Genomic DNA, 15,623 nt, shown 5'->3' on the forward strand with positions numbered 1-15,623 from the left:
TGTATCAGTACTGTGTTTGATGTGCTACAATTCCTGTGTCGGGTGAAATATAATATCCTAAGCTGTCCTTTGGCAACAGTCAAGAAATATTTGTTTTCTCCTTATCTGAGCTACTACTGTCTTATTTACATACCCTATTACTCAGCACCACAAAAGCAGTTTTTGCAGGGCCTGAGGCACTAAACAAATTTGAGGATGAGACTCGGACAGAGAGCACATTGCTCAGATACAAGACTGATTGCACTGTCCTTCTGAAAAAACAGAAACTGTATTACAGACTACTATTAAAAAGACCCCATCAGTTCTCATGAGTTTTCAGTAAAAGATAACATAACCAACTTATGGTTCTGCTTACTTTATTCTTCTTCCCAAAGTAAAGTGACATTAACTGAATTTTCAATAGCCTTAGAGTAAGAGTTTTGCTGAAAAACACCCAGCTCCTTGTGTGAAGACCATCAGGAGTTCAATGTTATTCTTCAGAAATGCAGTGAAATACACCTGGATATACTGAAGATCATCTAGACCTTACCTATGCTCCCAGTTTGAACTCATCTACTAGGCAGTATTATGGTATTGGTCTACATTTTGCTTGAGAGTAGAAAGAACTACTATTTTAAGGGCCTGTCCAAAGGGTTCTTATCCAGAATATTTGTGCAATATCAGGGAAAGTTCTGTTTGCAGCACACTCTTCTAAAAATTACAGGTCGTTACAACCACCAAACACCTGAATCTCAGGACTGGAATGTTTGGCTGATTTCACACAAGTTATTTGGATGGGATCTAACAGATCTGTCCAGTACAAAGGTAAGCACTCAAAAGGGTTGTCAGTGTTACCAAAGTGTTCTTAAGGAGCCAGACAATAAAATCTTATTAATGTGAGAACAGCCTCTGGTTACTCATGTAAGGCAGCCCTTGCAGCAGCTCAGGGAGTTGCAGGAAACTGACCCATTACACAGCCAAGTGCTGGACATCAAGTAAAACCTTGGCATTGGTTCAGAATAGCAGCAGCTGAAAAAAAACAGATTTAGTCTACAACAGAGGCATATATTACTCTATCAATGCCTATTTGGGTCACATAAAATAGCTGCTTTTGTTCAAGGCATGGGTTTGCTTCTTGTTGACACAGGCTGCTTAGGATTAGCAGTAATGTCAAAACACACTGTTGTCTCCACCATGCCTCAGAGGCAAGAGGCCCAACTTCCATTTTCCTGAGAGGGAAAGTATACTAGCAAGTGGTGCTTAGGTCACCCCAACGTGGATATTCTGAGCAGCAGGAAGTATAAACTAGAGTTTTCAAACCAGCCATGTAATTTTAAGCATGCTAATCCCTAGGTAAGCACAGAACAGCTAAAATTGATTGTTTAATAGGGACATGAGCACATGTCTTTCAAGAATCACTTGATTAGACAAGGCAAGCTAGAGTTCTAGTAATGTATCAGGAGAATGTAAGTAGGTTTAAAAGTTTTCATGAGTTGAATACCTGTCTCCATATTTGAATGTCTTTTCTTAAGGGAAAAAAAAGCCAGAGTCACAAATCCAAACTCTTATTACTAGAAAATACTGACATCCTAGTGTTTGTTTATATCCTATCCTTCTACATGCTTTAGTAGAACTTGAGCCAAATAGAAATATTTGGGTTTTTAAAGCAAGACTTAATATATTTGACAGCCATACACCTGCACTCAAATCAACAGTCAGAGTTGTTCAGCTACCAGTCACCAATGGAAACAGCAATCTACAAGCAGACAGATTCACATGTGCCTACAACCACAGACCTTAAGAGTGCACAAGCTTTGCAAAACACAGGACTAATGCCCTATTTCTACCATTACTATAGCACTGAAATTCTTAGTGTAGTGCATGATCAAGTATAGCATGAGTCTCAGCAATGCAGTCTCACACTAGTCAGACTTTATTTAGAATTATTCTTCATTAATCTTGTCTCCCCTCCTACAGACAAGGGATTCAAGTGGATCCTGAAAGATTGTCACCTATACCTCTGAGAAGTTCCCCTGAAGAGAGATCAGGTTGGGAGCTTTGAAGACAAGAGGGTTTCTTTCAGTGAAATGTAACTGTAGTATGCATACTTTCAAGATTGTACTCCACGTCTTTTAATTGTGGCATCTACTCTAGAAGAGCTGATACTTTCAGTAACTCTTTGTACTGATATTCAACTAAGCATGCAATCTTTATGCTCACTCAGTGATGGTTAAAATAGGTCACTGGGTGCTGGCCTATCAAATCAAGGCTTTCCAGAGATGGGAAGTGACCTGAACAGCAGTAAATAGGATCTTTTTCCTCCCATATAAAGTTATCAAGATTTATTATCAGAACATGTAGAAACCCTACTCCAGTCAGTGACTTCATGTAACTTTTTTAGAGGCCAAGGAAATAAGTCACAACTAAGAATTAAGCAGCTTATTTATAGTTAAAAATTGTTATCATTAATGAACAGGTAGATTAGATATTAAAACAGTAGAGAAAAGGAATTGCCTTCTGCCATGTCTTTTTTGGAGCACAGTGCTTATTCCTTTTAATATTGTATTGTTTAGCCAGAAAAAAATATGTTAAGACATAATTTCAGAGCAGTATTTGACATTTTTATTCTGTGAAAGTGACAATCCATCTTAACACATGTATAAGAGAATGGAGTAGGTGAAATGAAATTCTAAGCAAAATGTAGTGAAAAACTGAATCCCAAGCACTGTATTATACTCTTGTTACTGTTATAAAAGTACCAGTTCTAACAGACACTTGAAACTTCCTTCAAAACATACATTCTCATTTGATTACAGTTTGATACAGTTTACAACATTACATTAAGAGTTGTATCTGAACTGTCAATAAACAAAACTGGACAGATCTTGCTTATTTCAACATGTTCTCAAAGTTTGAGCTCTTATGACCAAGACATGCTAACACACTCAGCTGTTTTTCATTTAAGTTTTACTACTGTTCAGTCTTCCTATTAAAATTTATTTCCAGAAGAGGCCATGAAAAATAATGCTGTTATGCCTATCTTGCCCTCATCAGAGAGCTGATGTTAATTAGTACAATAGGGATGAATGATGCATTAAGTAGTTTAGTGAAGTCTCATACTACCAAAGAATGATTTCAATCACAGAATCCAGCAGTGACAAGGAATTTAGCTTGAAGAAGTAAAGGCAGGGAACTGAGACCACTGTCAAGAGTCTCAAGCAAATAAGCATTTGTCACTGGTTTTATAGCCAGCTAAGAGCCACTGTTTTACCATCTTCCAGTGCAAAGCCCCTGATCTGCTGAAGTCTGTACTGACTAGTGAGGCCCTCCACAGCTGGAAAGCTTTCACTGCTAGTTTATTCCAGCCACCAAAATGTGCTGCTCTGCAAGACAACTCCACTCACTAAGTGGCTGCTGTCAGGATTGGGAAAGCTCACCAAGAGAAGATCTAACCTCTGGGTCCTCACTCTACACGTGTTCCTTGAAAAGAGGTATTTTTGGCAATTATCACATTGCCAGGGCATATTTTTGTTTCCTCTTTGTGTACTTCTAATAGCAGACCATTACTTGCTATAGTAACATGATGTGTCAGTAAGCTTACTGTATACCATACTGGGAAGAAGATTAGGAAATAAACGGTACCAGCTAAACTTTTGAATGGAAGGGTCAACTAACGCTTCATTCCTCAATATCAGGAAACATTGCAAAGAAAGCGCCTGATTTGAGGCTATGACAGGAGTTTGTTTTGCTAAAGTTCATGAAAGTTTGCCTACTATAAATTTCAAACTGCTCTGCTACATTTGCTTACATCAGTTTGTAGTCACATTTACTCCTAAGCACAAGAAGTCATGTTAATTGTTATTTGATACAGGACAACTAGATGCAGTCTATCCACACAGAACAATGTGCTGTAAAGGGAGACTTCAGTTGCAAGTATATATAACAAAAAAAAAAATCTGTAGTGGTAGTTTCTGACTATCAAGACTAATGCAAGAAACTATCAGCTTTACAATCCTATGTTTTTTAAGTATCTCCCTTGAAGACCACAACCTTTCAAAGCTCTCTCCTTCCTTCAAAAGGAAGGAACACCTTGTCTACCCTGAAGAAATACAGAGGCACTCTTGAAAGAATGAAATAAGTGGTAAAATCTTGACTCTGTAGTGAACAGGGGAATTGATAACTGCTGTTCAGGAAAGCCCAGCCATGTAATCAGTTGTCTATATTTGCTTCTAAGCAACAGTTCCTCCCAGTCAGACTGTTTCTGTATTTGACTTCACTATCAAAAAGCACCACCTAACAGCAACTCTGTCTGCCTCTACAAAGCATAAGACAAAAGCTAAGCTAGTATATCCAGAGTATAGCAGGTGGTTTCTTTAATTTCAACTTACCCTATGGCTGGGGTCTCTTGGCAGGACTAACATATCTTTCCACAGATCATTTGAGGACAATTAGTACCCTCTTCATGCTTGTAACCCAATATAAAGTCTCATCTGTCAGCTATTATAAACTAAATATTGTAACAGAAAAGTATTAGCCTCATCAGTATACATCAGCGTACATACTCTGACCCCAAGACCTAATTTAATAGGTCACCACCTAAACATGTGGCCAGGAATTGAAAACTACACTGTGCCAATTCTAACATGCACAAGTTTCCTGCCATTAGTCAGATCACAAGCTCAGTTTTCTCAGCACAAAGTCTTTTTCTCCCATGCTAGTTACTACCACTATGATCTCAACCCTCAAACGAGTTTTCAAATTCAGAAAGTCAAAAAACTGAATTCAAGCCATGTTTCAGAGAAAAAAAAAAAAAACAACCATGCCCTGAAACGTATTCCCCACACCCTTCAAGTTTAGAAAAACTCTTGCATAAATCACTGTTTGGTCTCTTTCAATGCCACCTTTAGGCTTCAAAACTCAGCGAGCAACAGCATCCATAAAGTGCCACTTACCTCTACTTCCACAGACTGCATTGCTAAATCACATGGTGGTTTTAGTGCTTTTGGTCTCGTCGCATACCAGTAGGTTGTGAGAGCTGCGAAAGCACCAAAGCCCATCAGCGTGTTTGTCGGAAGGGTGCGCACATACTGTCTGACATCCCCAAGTTCTGGCATTCGTAGGTGTCTAAACAACTCATGTGCTTGCATTGCAGTTCAATGCGGTTGTCCTGATGCAGGAATCTGTTGATATGAAAGAAAAAAAAAAAGAAAAAAAAAAATCACACACAAAGTTTTGAAATGCCCTTTTGATTCACTGTTGTTGTGGGAGAGTCATGTATGCTTTGTCCTACTGGCTTACCACTATCAAAATAATTTGATCTGCAACTAGGCCAGGCAATACCTTTAGACTTCTGTGCTGCAATTAAGTAAGCAAGCAATTACTGGTTCACACTCTAGACAGACAGGTGAGGCTGACAAGAGGCAATTTCTTCAGGGTTTTAATATTGCTTTTAACAGACACTGCATTTTAACAAAACTTTTGCTTTTTTTTTTTTTTTTTTTTTTTTTAAGGACAGCATTTCACAAATGCAAAATAGTTATTTGTAGAGTAGCTGTCCTGTAAGACTGTTTAAACAGTAAGTGACAAACAGGAAAGAGGGTGGGCAGGGCTATAAGATGTTAACTTGCCTGCATTAACGTAACAGAGAGCATCCTAATCCTACAGTAGCATGGCAAGAGCAGGATGTTTCATCTCTTAAATTCAGTAAAATAAACTTTCTCTTTTCTACTCTCCCTTCAGTCATGCACAGAAAGCTCACTACAGCACGCTGCCTTCAAAGCCAATGTCGTCCCGTAGCTCCTCTATGCTAGCAAGCTTCCTATTTCTCCCAGCAGCACGCCAGCAATTTATCTCTGGTCATGAGGCAGACTAAAGCTGCATCTAAGGCGGCCCAAGGCAGCGGCACACAGCAATATAATCAAGCACAGGAAGCACATTTGATTTGTCACGTTCACACAGAAGGAAGAGCTGAAAGAGGCTGCTCCCCGCCAGCGCTCCCTGACATGGATCTTCCACAGCAAGACCTAGCCGCAGGCGGGGAGCAGGGAGGGGGGGAGCGTTGCAGTCAGCTCAGCTGGTGCTCTCCTCTACAGCCAAGGTCTCCCGGGACATTTGTCACATGCCAAACCCACCAGCTCCTGCCCACTAGGTGAGAGGTAAGCAGCAGGCAGCCGGCCTGCCCAGGGCCAATGGCAGCTCGCACCCAGTCACCCCACCGCCCGCTGAAGGGTGCCTGCCTGCCCTGCCCCTGCCTCTGCCCCTGCCTGCCCTGCCCCTGCCTGCCCCTGCCCCTGCCCCTGCCCCTGCCCCTGCCCCTGCCCCGCAGCAGCGCTCACAGGCGCCTGCCACCGGCTCAGCCTCCCGCCACCCAGGGAGGGCTGACAATGGCCCCTGCCAGGGTGGGGTGGGGGGAAGCCACACTTCCCCGGCTTGCTCCAAGAGCTGAGACGCATTTACTCAGGTAATTTAGGTCCAGCCATTTCCTACGGACAATAAAATCAAACAAAGGACCTAAAGAATGTCAAAATAGGCGTTTAAACAGCTAGAACGTACTGTGTAACAATACACCGCTGCAGGATGGCAGCGTAGGAGACGCTGAAATCCAAACAGGCAGAATTATATGCTTATTAGTTTTAAAACCAACCATACCAGGCTAAGATTTCATATTTCTACAGGAAAATCTCTAGTTTACAGTCTGCCCTTGAAATCTTTACTGCTGCAGTCAGTTATTCAGCCAGGCAGCCCAAGAGTTGTCTAGTTCACAACAAGTCTAACCAGTATTTGGACAAGGATTTGCTAGAGAGACCAAAAAAGCCATGAAGTTAGTTCAAAGGGCCCCATGGTTTCTCAATGCTAGCAGAAGGACAGGCTGAAGTAAGGTCACGGATGGGGGCAGTGTCAGGATGGAATCAAGTTCCATCTCTGGAAGGGTGCGGGACCCACGGAGCACTCCCAGCCTGCAGGCACTGCCCTCTCCCTCAGCCCCCGCCCTTTTCTTTTATGGCATAGCCTCAGGGTACAGGGCTGCATCACCTAGATATGCAGTGCACAACACAGAAATGCCTTTTGGTTATTTGCATTGTGATACACAGCAGACTATACTCAAAATCCAGAGCTATGATGGAAGGTAGAGAAGAACTGAATATATTAACGAGGAACTTCTTCATCTTCCATTGGCATAAAGAGATTAAAAAAATTAATTAATGACTTAATACTTAGTATTACCATGCTGTTGCTTTTTATGCATCAAATCATGCTCATTAGCATTGCAGGCATGAAAGCTACCTCTTAAGTTTTAATATACACAGATGAACAGTAAGAATAAAAACTCATTCCAACAAGGAAGCCTTGGCTTACTAGTTCATTTTGTGTACATCATAGACACCAAATTATGAAACTAGGAAAAGGGGGCTATAATGTACATAAGGGCTAAGAGCAAGCTTAGCTCTCTCCTCCTCAAGCCCCACAATAAGCACCTTTGACCTCTCTGCATTAGTCATGATGTGTCCTGCACACACACTATATGATTTAGGAATGCAATGTAATTAGAGTTACTTTTTCAGAAGGCTGTGGTGCCATTACAGCTAACAAGAACTGAAGTAAACATGATAATTTCCTTCACATGAGTCCCATTGTAGTCAAGGAGCTGCTGTGATTTGAGCCTAGGTGAAGAGAAGAGATACACACCACTACTTTTCATTTCTTTGACCAGTTGTTTGTAGAACAGCCTGTAACATAAAACCTTTTTTGAGCAGTTATACTGCAAGTTATCAGTTATAATGAAACATTTTACTGCTTAGGTTTATATTGAGGGATGACATTTTTTTATTACACCTTCTGCCTCATCAGCACAAAAAACAAGGTTAGGACGGAGTTTTCTGCAAGACTAAGCAATTCCTAGCTTTAACACTTTATCAACTCTTGTTTTCTGTATTTAAGACAAAGACAGATGCAAGAAGAATAAATTCATGTTCTTAACATATGCATCCAAATATGCCCCATCAAGAAAGGAGGCTTCACTGCCTCCCAGCCTTCTTTGATCCATCTCAGTATTTACTTGGCTTATGCTCCATTCACATCAGACATCCAGGGTCTTTACCATGACCAAGGAGAGCAGTTTAGAGCCTTTAGATTGAGGTACAAAGATCTTCCTAGTGGAGCTAGGATCTGTCTTTCACTCCTTTTCCTCAAGGAAGGACCCAGCTAAGTCTGCTCACTCAAGACAAGCAAAAAAGCCAAACTCAGGTCCTGCAGTTGTTTCTCATGCAATCTGGATCACAAGGAACAGACTCAGAAACTCAGCCCCTGTGCAAGACAGGACATAGCAAATGATTAGAAGTCACAGCTGGAGACCCAAAGGAAGAAGATCCGGGATGAGGGAAGTACCAGTCTGTGATACTCAGGTTGCTACATGTAGCAAAAAACTTGAAGCAGCATGGGCAACTTTTGAGGTCAAAAGCACTTTTTCCTCAATGCAACGAGTAGACCTTTGTTTGCTTTTAAGTTTAGAAACAATACCAGATACAGGAAAGTGCTCTTAATAACAGGGCAAAACTGCTTCAGAGATAATTAGCTGTCCCGGCCACCTCCACAGGAACAGCAGTTCCCAAAATCTAGCCCATGAAAGTATCCCTCCGAACTCGTATCAATTCGGTTAAGGAGTTCTGGACAGCTCAGACAAAGCCAGCTCTCTCTGCTCACACACACACCCCGCAGCACCCAAGACTCATTCTTTACAGCAGAGCCAGTATCTCAAGGCAACGACCCAAGTTGGCAGGACTCTGCCGTTCTTTGCTGCTCCTACTCTCGGCGTACAATGGGCTATTTACAGCGGGCAGCAGCCTGCCTATTGTCTATCCATAGCCAGACATCGTTCGAGTGCAATGGAAGAGAACACGAGAGCAGCCGTCAGCTTCTGTATTGCAAAGAAAACAACCCCAAATAGCAATGGCCTCTCTTCCTCTCTATCCTCATATTTAGATAATGGCACACTAGCACTGCAGTGGCCTGCCTTAAAGGCAGGTCCACCACATTGTGTAAAAGAAGTAGCTGTGTTATTTCTACAGACCCTTGCAGGCAGGAGAAAGCTACAAGACAAGTTGCCTATCTCTTATGAGCAATATGACACTAAGATGTTTTCACTATGATACGCTGGAACAGGGGATCAGCCACCCATATACCTTTGAGTTATCCTGATAGCTACTTGCCATTGCAGTTTGTGGTTTTCTTACTATTACAGGTTAAACTGCACAGCTCCCACGAATCTCTTGTTTTAGTTAAGCCTTTCTCCACTCATCCTTTGAAAGAGCAAGTGCAGAATCATGTTATAGTTCCTTTATTGAGTATAAAAGAGGGTGCAACAAATAGCTTTGGCTATTAACAAGAGAAATCCTTTTGTCCGAATAAAATACATAATCCTAATCTCAGAGTGCATTTACAATCAGCTTAAATTGAGTCAGTCCAACCTGTCCCAGATACATGCTCCCACAACCCTCTCTGTGCTGGCCAGGCACTCATTTGTTGCGCAGTCACAATAGGGAGGTGAGCTGGCAAACACCATTTTCCTGGGTTAGTTCTGATGCTAGTTCTCAGCTAGATCAACTCTTGTCTGGATGAACAGATTGGCTCCCAGAAGGAAACAAGACAGCACAGCTGGGGAAAGGGATGGACTGTTGTAATACTACACCTTAAGCATGCATCTCCAAACACTGCATGCAACTCATCCCAGGATTTCCTCCCCCTGCCCTGCAGTCACAGCAGTAACTGGACAGAGGTCTTGCAACCACCTGTGACAGAGCCAAACTGTAACCAGGAAGGAAACCACAACCACCCTCAAGATACAGCACAGGAGCATAGGTAATTGAGACCTGAAGGAGAATCCTCAGTTTAAGCTTTGTATAACATGAATACGACAGCAAGATGTCTCCTGCGGTGCAGCTTGTCATGTCATGCCATGCATGACGTGACAGCCTCTCCTTAGCCACAAAGGACTTTCCTGAACAAACCAAGTACTGTTGAACTGTCTAATCCACTACTCTGCCCTCCTCTTCCTCCACCTACACCCCCACACTCCCTACTAAAAGAACTTAATATCTCATCTTACCCAGAATCACCTGGATCACCCAGCCAGGCTTCAGAGCTATGAACCCTCCTTTTAAAGCAGGAACTGACAGATTGACTTTCCTGCAAAAGTAAAGAGGGAAGAAGTAAAAAGCTGTTAGTGAGGAACCTCTCCCACGCACAGAGAAGAACTAGCAGGTCTGGTCCTTAATATTCACCTCTGACCCCCCCTTCAGCCCCCCAGTCTGGCTCTGAACAACCACAGGGCATCATGCAGTGGGTTCACGTTGCCTCTGCAGGTTCAGTTTCTATTCCTGCATTTGGGACAAGGCAGGACCAGAGGGAAGCAGGCTACAAGCTGGATTCAGCCCCACTGGTTGGGCCATCGTGATTTACTTCATAAACTGCAACTAAAGTTAAGACTCTGGCTGCAACCTTTAAGGAGCAATACATCTGATACTGATGTGTCAAGGCTCTGTCCTCATCTACAAGGAAAGTCACAGCCCTGTCCTCAGCCATTTGGCTGCAATCCTCTTGCAATCAAATGGAACAAAACCTGGATTCTTGCCTCTTAATGATGTCCAACAAGTAATCTGAGTGCACACCAATGAGGTCACTGGAGTTTATTCAAGTTCAGGAGCTGAGCCACATGACAAGAATCTGCTCAATGCCTTTTGTGCAATTACAGTCCTCCAGGAGCACTTGGTAACCCTGTATACAAAGGAAAACCAATACTTCCCACTAAAACCTTCAAGAGTGATCGATTTAAATTTCCTTTGATCCATGCCTATACACATGCAATGTGTTACTAAACAGTCTTATCAGTTTCTCATCTTCAAAGACCACAGAAGACGCTTACAAATATCTATTTTGTAGCCTGAATTACTATCCATTAGAATTGCATCCCTACAACTCTGATTTACAAGTACATCATGGCACTACTCCGTTAATTTAAACTCAATCCAAATACAATTCAGAAGAAAATCGCCCTACAGAAGCAAATTGCTACAAACCAGCAGCTTTCTTGTGGCATTAACAGCTTGAGTAGGTCATACCAACTTATTCATTCTACTCCTCACAGGAAAAGGCTACTATTCAGAAAGCCCAGTCTGCAACATCAAGTTAACACATGCTTCAAGTGCTCACCTGAGACTCTGCAAGAATGAGTTTCTTACTCATACTTCTGTCACCTGAAGTCTACCAGAAGGCAACCTGGGTCTGGCACACTAAGCCACGTTGCATCACACTAGATAGCGTTTACATTCAGAAGGTTGTTTTAAAAAAACATAACCCATAACACTATGAGACTGTAAGTACTTAAAAGAAGCAATTGGTTCGCTGAGTGTCCTCCCAACACCAGCTTCACAAGAAAGTATGATCAATCAAGCAAACTCTTGACCTCAGGTATTAAGGCATCCATGTATCTCCTCTGAGTTTTCAAAACAAGGCACATACAGTATGGAACTAAAAAGCTTAAGAGTTCTGGGCTTAAGAACAATAATTCATACAAAAAGCCAGAAATCCTCTTCTGCAAACAGGACATCACGCACTTCTGCTATAAGCCTTAAACAGTCCAACTACAAAAAACAAAACAAACATTTTCCCTCTGTATCTCTATAAAACCATGCAAGCTGTTTTCAGTCTGTTTTGGACAAACTACCAGTAGTACTAAGATTCAAATCCTAACCAAAAATAATATTTTACTATCATATTTTACTCTCTGTACATGAGTAACTCCCAACATGAAAGGCAGCAAGAGAGAGCAGAAGCTTTGTGTTACCAAGTGTCCTTGTTTCAGGAGTCAGGCAGGATCTACAGAAATGCAAGCCCCTCATCTGCAGCCAGGGTTCAGCCTACCGCCTGTAAAGGTCAATGCTGTACAGCAGTACTACCTTGAGCCACAAGGCATTGTAAACTCTCACGCAAAGCCATTTACCAATGAACAAACTGTCTTCCCTCTTATATGTGAGGATTTCTGGGGAGTTACCACTGGTTATATTTAACATATTAAAATATTTAACATATCTGAGCTTGTAATTTATCACAGCAGGGAAGTAGGATATGGCAGGCAATCTATTCACAAGACTACCAGAAGCCCAATTTACCAAGCAATGTATACCCTTGGGCCAGAATCTCTCTCCCCCTCTCTGCTGCACATTTGAAAAATTTTGTGCCATTAGCCTTTTTGAGTCTACCCATTTCAATCAACTGTATTACCAAGATTTAGAAAAAAACAAAACTCAAAAACCTACTACTACCTTCTATTGCTCACATTAGTCAAAGTGTTGTCTTCTTGGAAGGGAAAGAGAGAGAGAAGAAATGGTTTACTCTTCCCCACCGGAGAACAACACACCCAGGACAGAGAAGGTGTAACCCACCTCTAACTCCTCAAAAAAATCCCATGCAGCATTCATTTCTAGCAGAGCAATGAGGTAGGAGAAGCAGCTACAGAGACTTTACTCAAGAAACAGGAGAGTCACTTATCCAGATAACTATTTCAAAGTTGTCTTTCCTTCCATTTTGAATTACTGGTTTTGTTTTTCCACTGATACCAACCTTGTACTGGCCCTTGAAGCAACAGGCTACTTGTGGGTTTGCTTTTCAAGAACTGAAGACTTACTTTCAGCCTCATGTTGGCTGATTTGTAGTTGTAAAACAGCATTTTCCAAATTTAGAAGCCACCTTTTAAATTCACTACAGTCATGCAGTCCTCAGAATAGGCTAAGGCCATTTGCTCAAGACCTTGATTTGAGTACACTACGCACAACAGCTACTTGTAATTACAAGCTTTAGATGTCCCCCATCAGCCATCCTCGTATTCTGATACGAGCAAGCTAGATATCCTTGGTCTTTAAAGAATCAGGCAGCAACAGTATGGTTCTACTAGAAACTTTGTATTTCGTTTTTTGCGTTATTAACACTGCTATTGTTACAAGAGGAAAAGAAAGGTATTTTTCAGTAAACTCAATGCCTTCTTACACTCAGAATTTCTTGATCCAAGAAATCTGATCCAAATCTCTTGAGCTGAGAGATCTCAGCTTGTGAGTTTGAGAGCACATTCCAAAGCAGAGGCGAATACAAACGCTCCTGAGCGGGCTCAGGAGACCCCATGGTTCCCTGTAAAGCACTGTGGATGAAACAAATCTGTTAACACCACATGAAGCTCTGCAGTACAGGTACAGATATAGAACCATGGGATTTCAATAGCAGTTTCTTTAGATGTCACTCTTTCCTATCACAGGACCTGACCATCATATCTTGGACTCTAACCCAAGCCAGGCATATGTTTAGATGGATTGCTAGGTCCAAGAGGGTGTCTATAATACCCCAGACAGCTCACAGACATGCCCTTTGGAAACTCAGAAGGCTTTAAGTGTTGCAATTCCTGTTCAACAGGAACGAGAAGTGTATGCATCCCAGAACAAAAGCATCGCGTAAACCAGGCTAAATCGCTGCGCTGTAGCACTGCAAGTCCTACCTAACAGCAGAGGGGAGGCCTGCAAAGTCAAAGTCACTCAACCTTCCATTTTAGGCCAGTTTGCCTCACACTACATTTCCATATGCGCTCTCAACTGCTTTAAAAAAAAAAAAAAGCTGCTTCAACTCCACGCTGCATTCAAAAAGCTGCTTCAAGTACACGCTGCACCGATGCCCGCAAGCACAACCCACTTGAAGACAAGGTCCAGCGACCGAACGTGAAAGCCCTCGGGTTAACACGCAGCACTGCGCTGCCCAGCCTGCTGCTACCTGCTGCTCGGCCGAGCGGCCGGCCGGCGCAGCGGGTTGCTTCGCCGGCAGCGGGGGCCGGCCGCGGCGACCACCCTGCGGCCCCAGTTGTTTACCCCGGGCCGTGCCGGGCCGGGCCGGGCCGGGGCAGAGGGCAGCGCCGGAGCCGGAACAATGCCCTGCCAGCCGGGGCTGCCGCAGCGCCGGGGGGAGGCCGGGGACGGCCGGCTGCTGCGCCTTCCCGAGGGCTTTTGTGCCGAGGGGAAGCCAAGCCGGCTCCAGGGCACGCTGATCCCACCGCGGGGCGGAAGGGAAAACCCCGCAGCCCCAGAGAGGCAGCCCGAGGGGAGCGGCGGCGGCACCGGCACCGGGACCGCCCCCGCCGGCACCCGCCGCCCCTCGGCGCCAACCGCCCGGCCCCGCAGGTGACAGCGGCCGCGCAGGCCGCCCCAGCCCCGCGGCGGAGGGCCGGGCGGCGGCTCCGGCAGGCCCCGGCAGAGCCAGCCCGCCTCAGCGGCGGCCGGGCAGGTTGCGGCCGGCGCCTCCCTGACAGCCCCCGGCCCTGCGGCGGCGCCGCCCGGCCCTCAGCGCGGCCGGGCCGGGCCCCGCGGCCTCGCCCCTCGCCCCCGGGCGGCGGCAGCAGCGGCGGCGGCGACACCCCCCCCCCCGAACCCCGCTCACCTCCCGGCGGCGGCAACAACGACCACGGCTGTGCGCGGCTCCCCCAGCGCCGCCCTATTTAAGCCCAGCACGGCGGGAGCGGCGTGTGCGTGTGCCGAGCCCGCCTCCTCCTCCTCCTCCTCCTCCTCCGCCCGCCCGGCCTCCCGCCCGCGCCGCCCGGCGGGCGCTAGGGCCCCGGCCGGCCCGCCGCCGCCGCGCCTCCCTCCCCGCCCCTGCCCGCGGCCCGGCCCCGCCGTTCTCCGGGGGGGCGGGGGGGAGGTTCCCCTGGCCGCTGCCCGGCCGCCCGGGACATCGCTCGGGCGTCTCGGGCTGCCGGTCGGCGGGTGCCACAGCGATTCGTACAACCCCCCGGTGGGAGCGGCGGGGACACGGCGCGCGCGGGCACAAATTGGAGGGAAGGGACGGTGGGGCGGGGGGAGCGGCGGCGGCGGGGAGCGCTCTGCACCTGACAGGTCCGCGGCGCCAGCCTGCGAGGGGGGTTCCTCTCGCGGCTCTGCGACGGGCGTCTGCATCCGGAACGAACGGGCTAGGAGGACGCGGGCTTCGGCACGGAAGAGCGTTGGCGGCGGCCGATGACCTCGTTGCGATGCGGGGAGTCATCGGTTCGGCGCCGCTGAGCTTTGTTGGGGCGGGGGGGGGGGGGGCTGCGGGTTTGAGGTGCATCCCGGTAAAGCAGGGGCAGCTGGGGCCCTGTCAGCGACCTCTGGCAGTCCTCTTCACTGCTTTGGGTCTGGCCGGGTGCTTCATCAGCCCGTTCGACCTGTAAATCGTCAGCCTACATCTCCAAGTCCCACGGTGTTGCACACCCTGCGTTGCCGTAGTTTTCCTGTGTTTCGTGGGTATTACTGGGGTTATTTTAAGGGGGGAGGGTTTAAGGCTATGCACACTCCCGTATATATATATATATATAAAATATATAATACTTCGTAAGTTAGTGAAGGTACTTTTATTTTACATAAAGGCAACCACTGTTTTCTGATGCTTCAGTTTATACTGGAGGACACCAGGCATAAGACTTCCCGCAAAACGGAGTTTTTAACAAAGGAACGAGCCTATATTCACTTCTTAGCCGAAAGGAGGAGGGCACTTGTGAAGCTGCTGATAGTCCCCACTTAACTGCACTTGGGTTCACACCGTGAGGGGCTCAGAAATGCAAAATAAATTCCTTTCTCAAGAAA

General features: G+C 45.5%; 1 protein-coding gene across 2 annotated transcripts in view; it reads right to left on the reverse strand.

Annotated features, from left to right (window-relative positions):
• The window catches only part of ACSL1 (acyl-CoA synthetase long chain family member 1), a 41,574-nt gene extending 27,034 nt beyond the window's left edge, over positions 1 to 14,540 (reverse strand). The window contains exons 1-2 of one of the 2 annotated variants that reach the window (XM_069788206.1): positions 14,446 to 14,540; positions 4,932 to 5,159 (exon numbers count right to left, since the gene is read on the reverse strand). In XM_069788206.1, coding sequence (XP_069644307.1) covers positions 4,932 to 5,126 — 195 coding nt within the window. In that variant the 5' untranslated portion in view covers positions 5,127 to 5,159; positions 14,446 to 14,540. Of the gene's footprint in view, positions 1 to 4,931; positions 5,160 to 10,081; positions 10,162 to 14,445 lie in introns of those variants that run through there. The other variant, XM_069788199.1, reaches the window with a different exon arrangement.
• Positions 14,541 to 15,623: the final 1,083 nt, after the last annotated feature.

This window comes from Haliaeetus albicilla, chromosome 1 (genome assembly GCF_947461875.1).
Source record: "Haliaeetus albicilla chromosome 1, bHalAlb1.1, whole genome shotgun sequence".
Lineage (NCBI taxonomy): Eukaryota > Metazoa > Chordata > Aves > Accipitriformes > Accipitridae > Haliaeetus > Haliaeetus albicilla.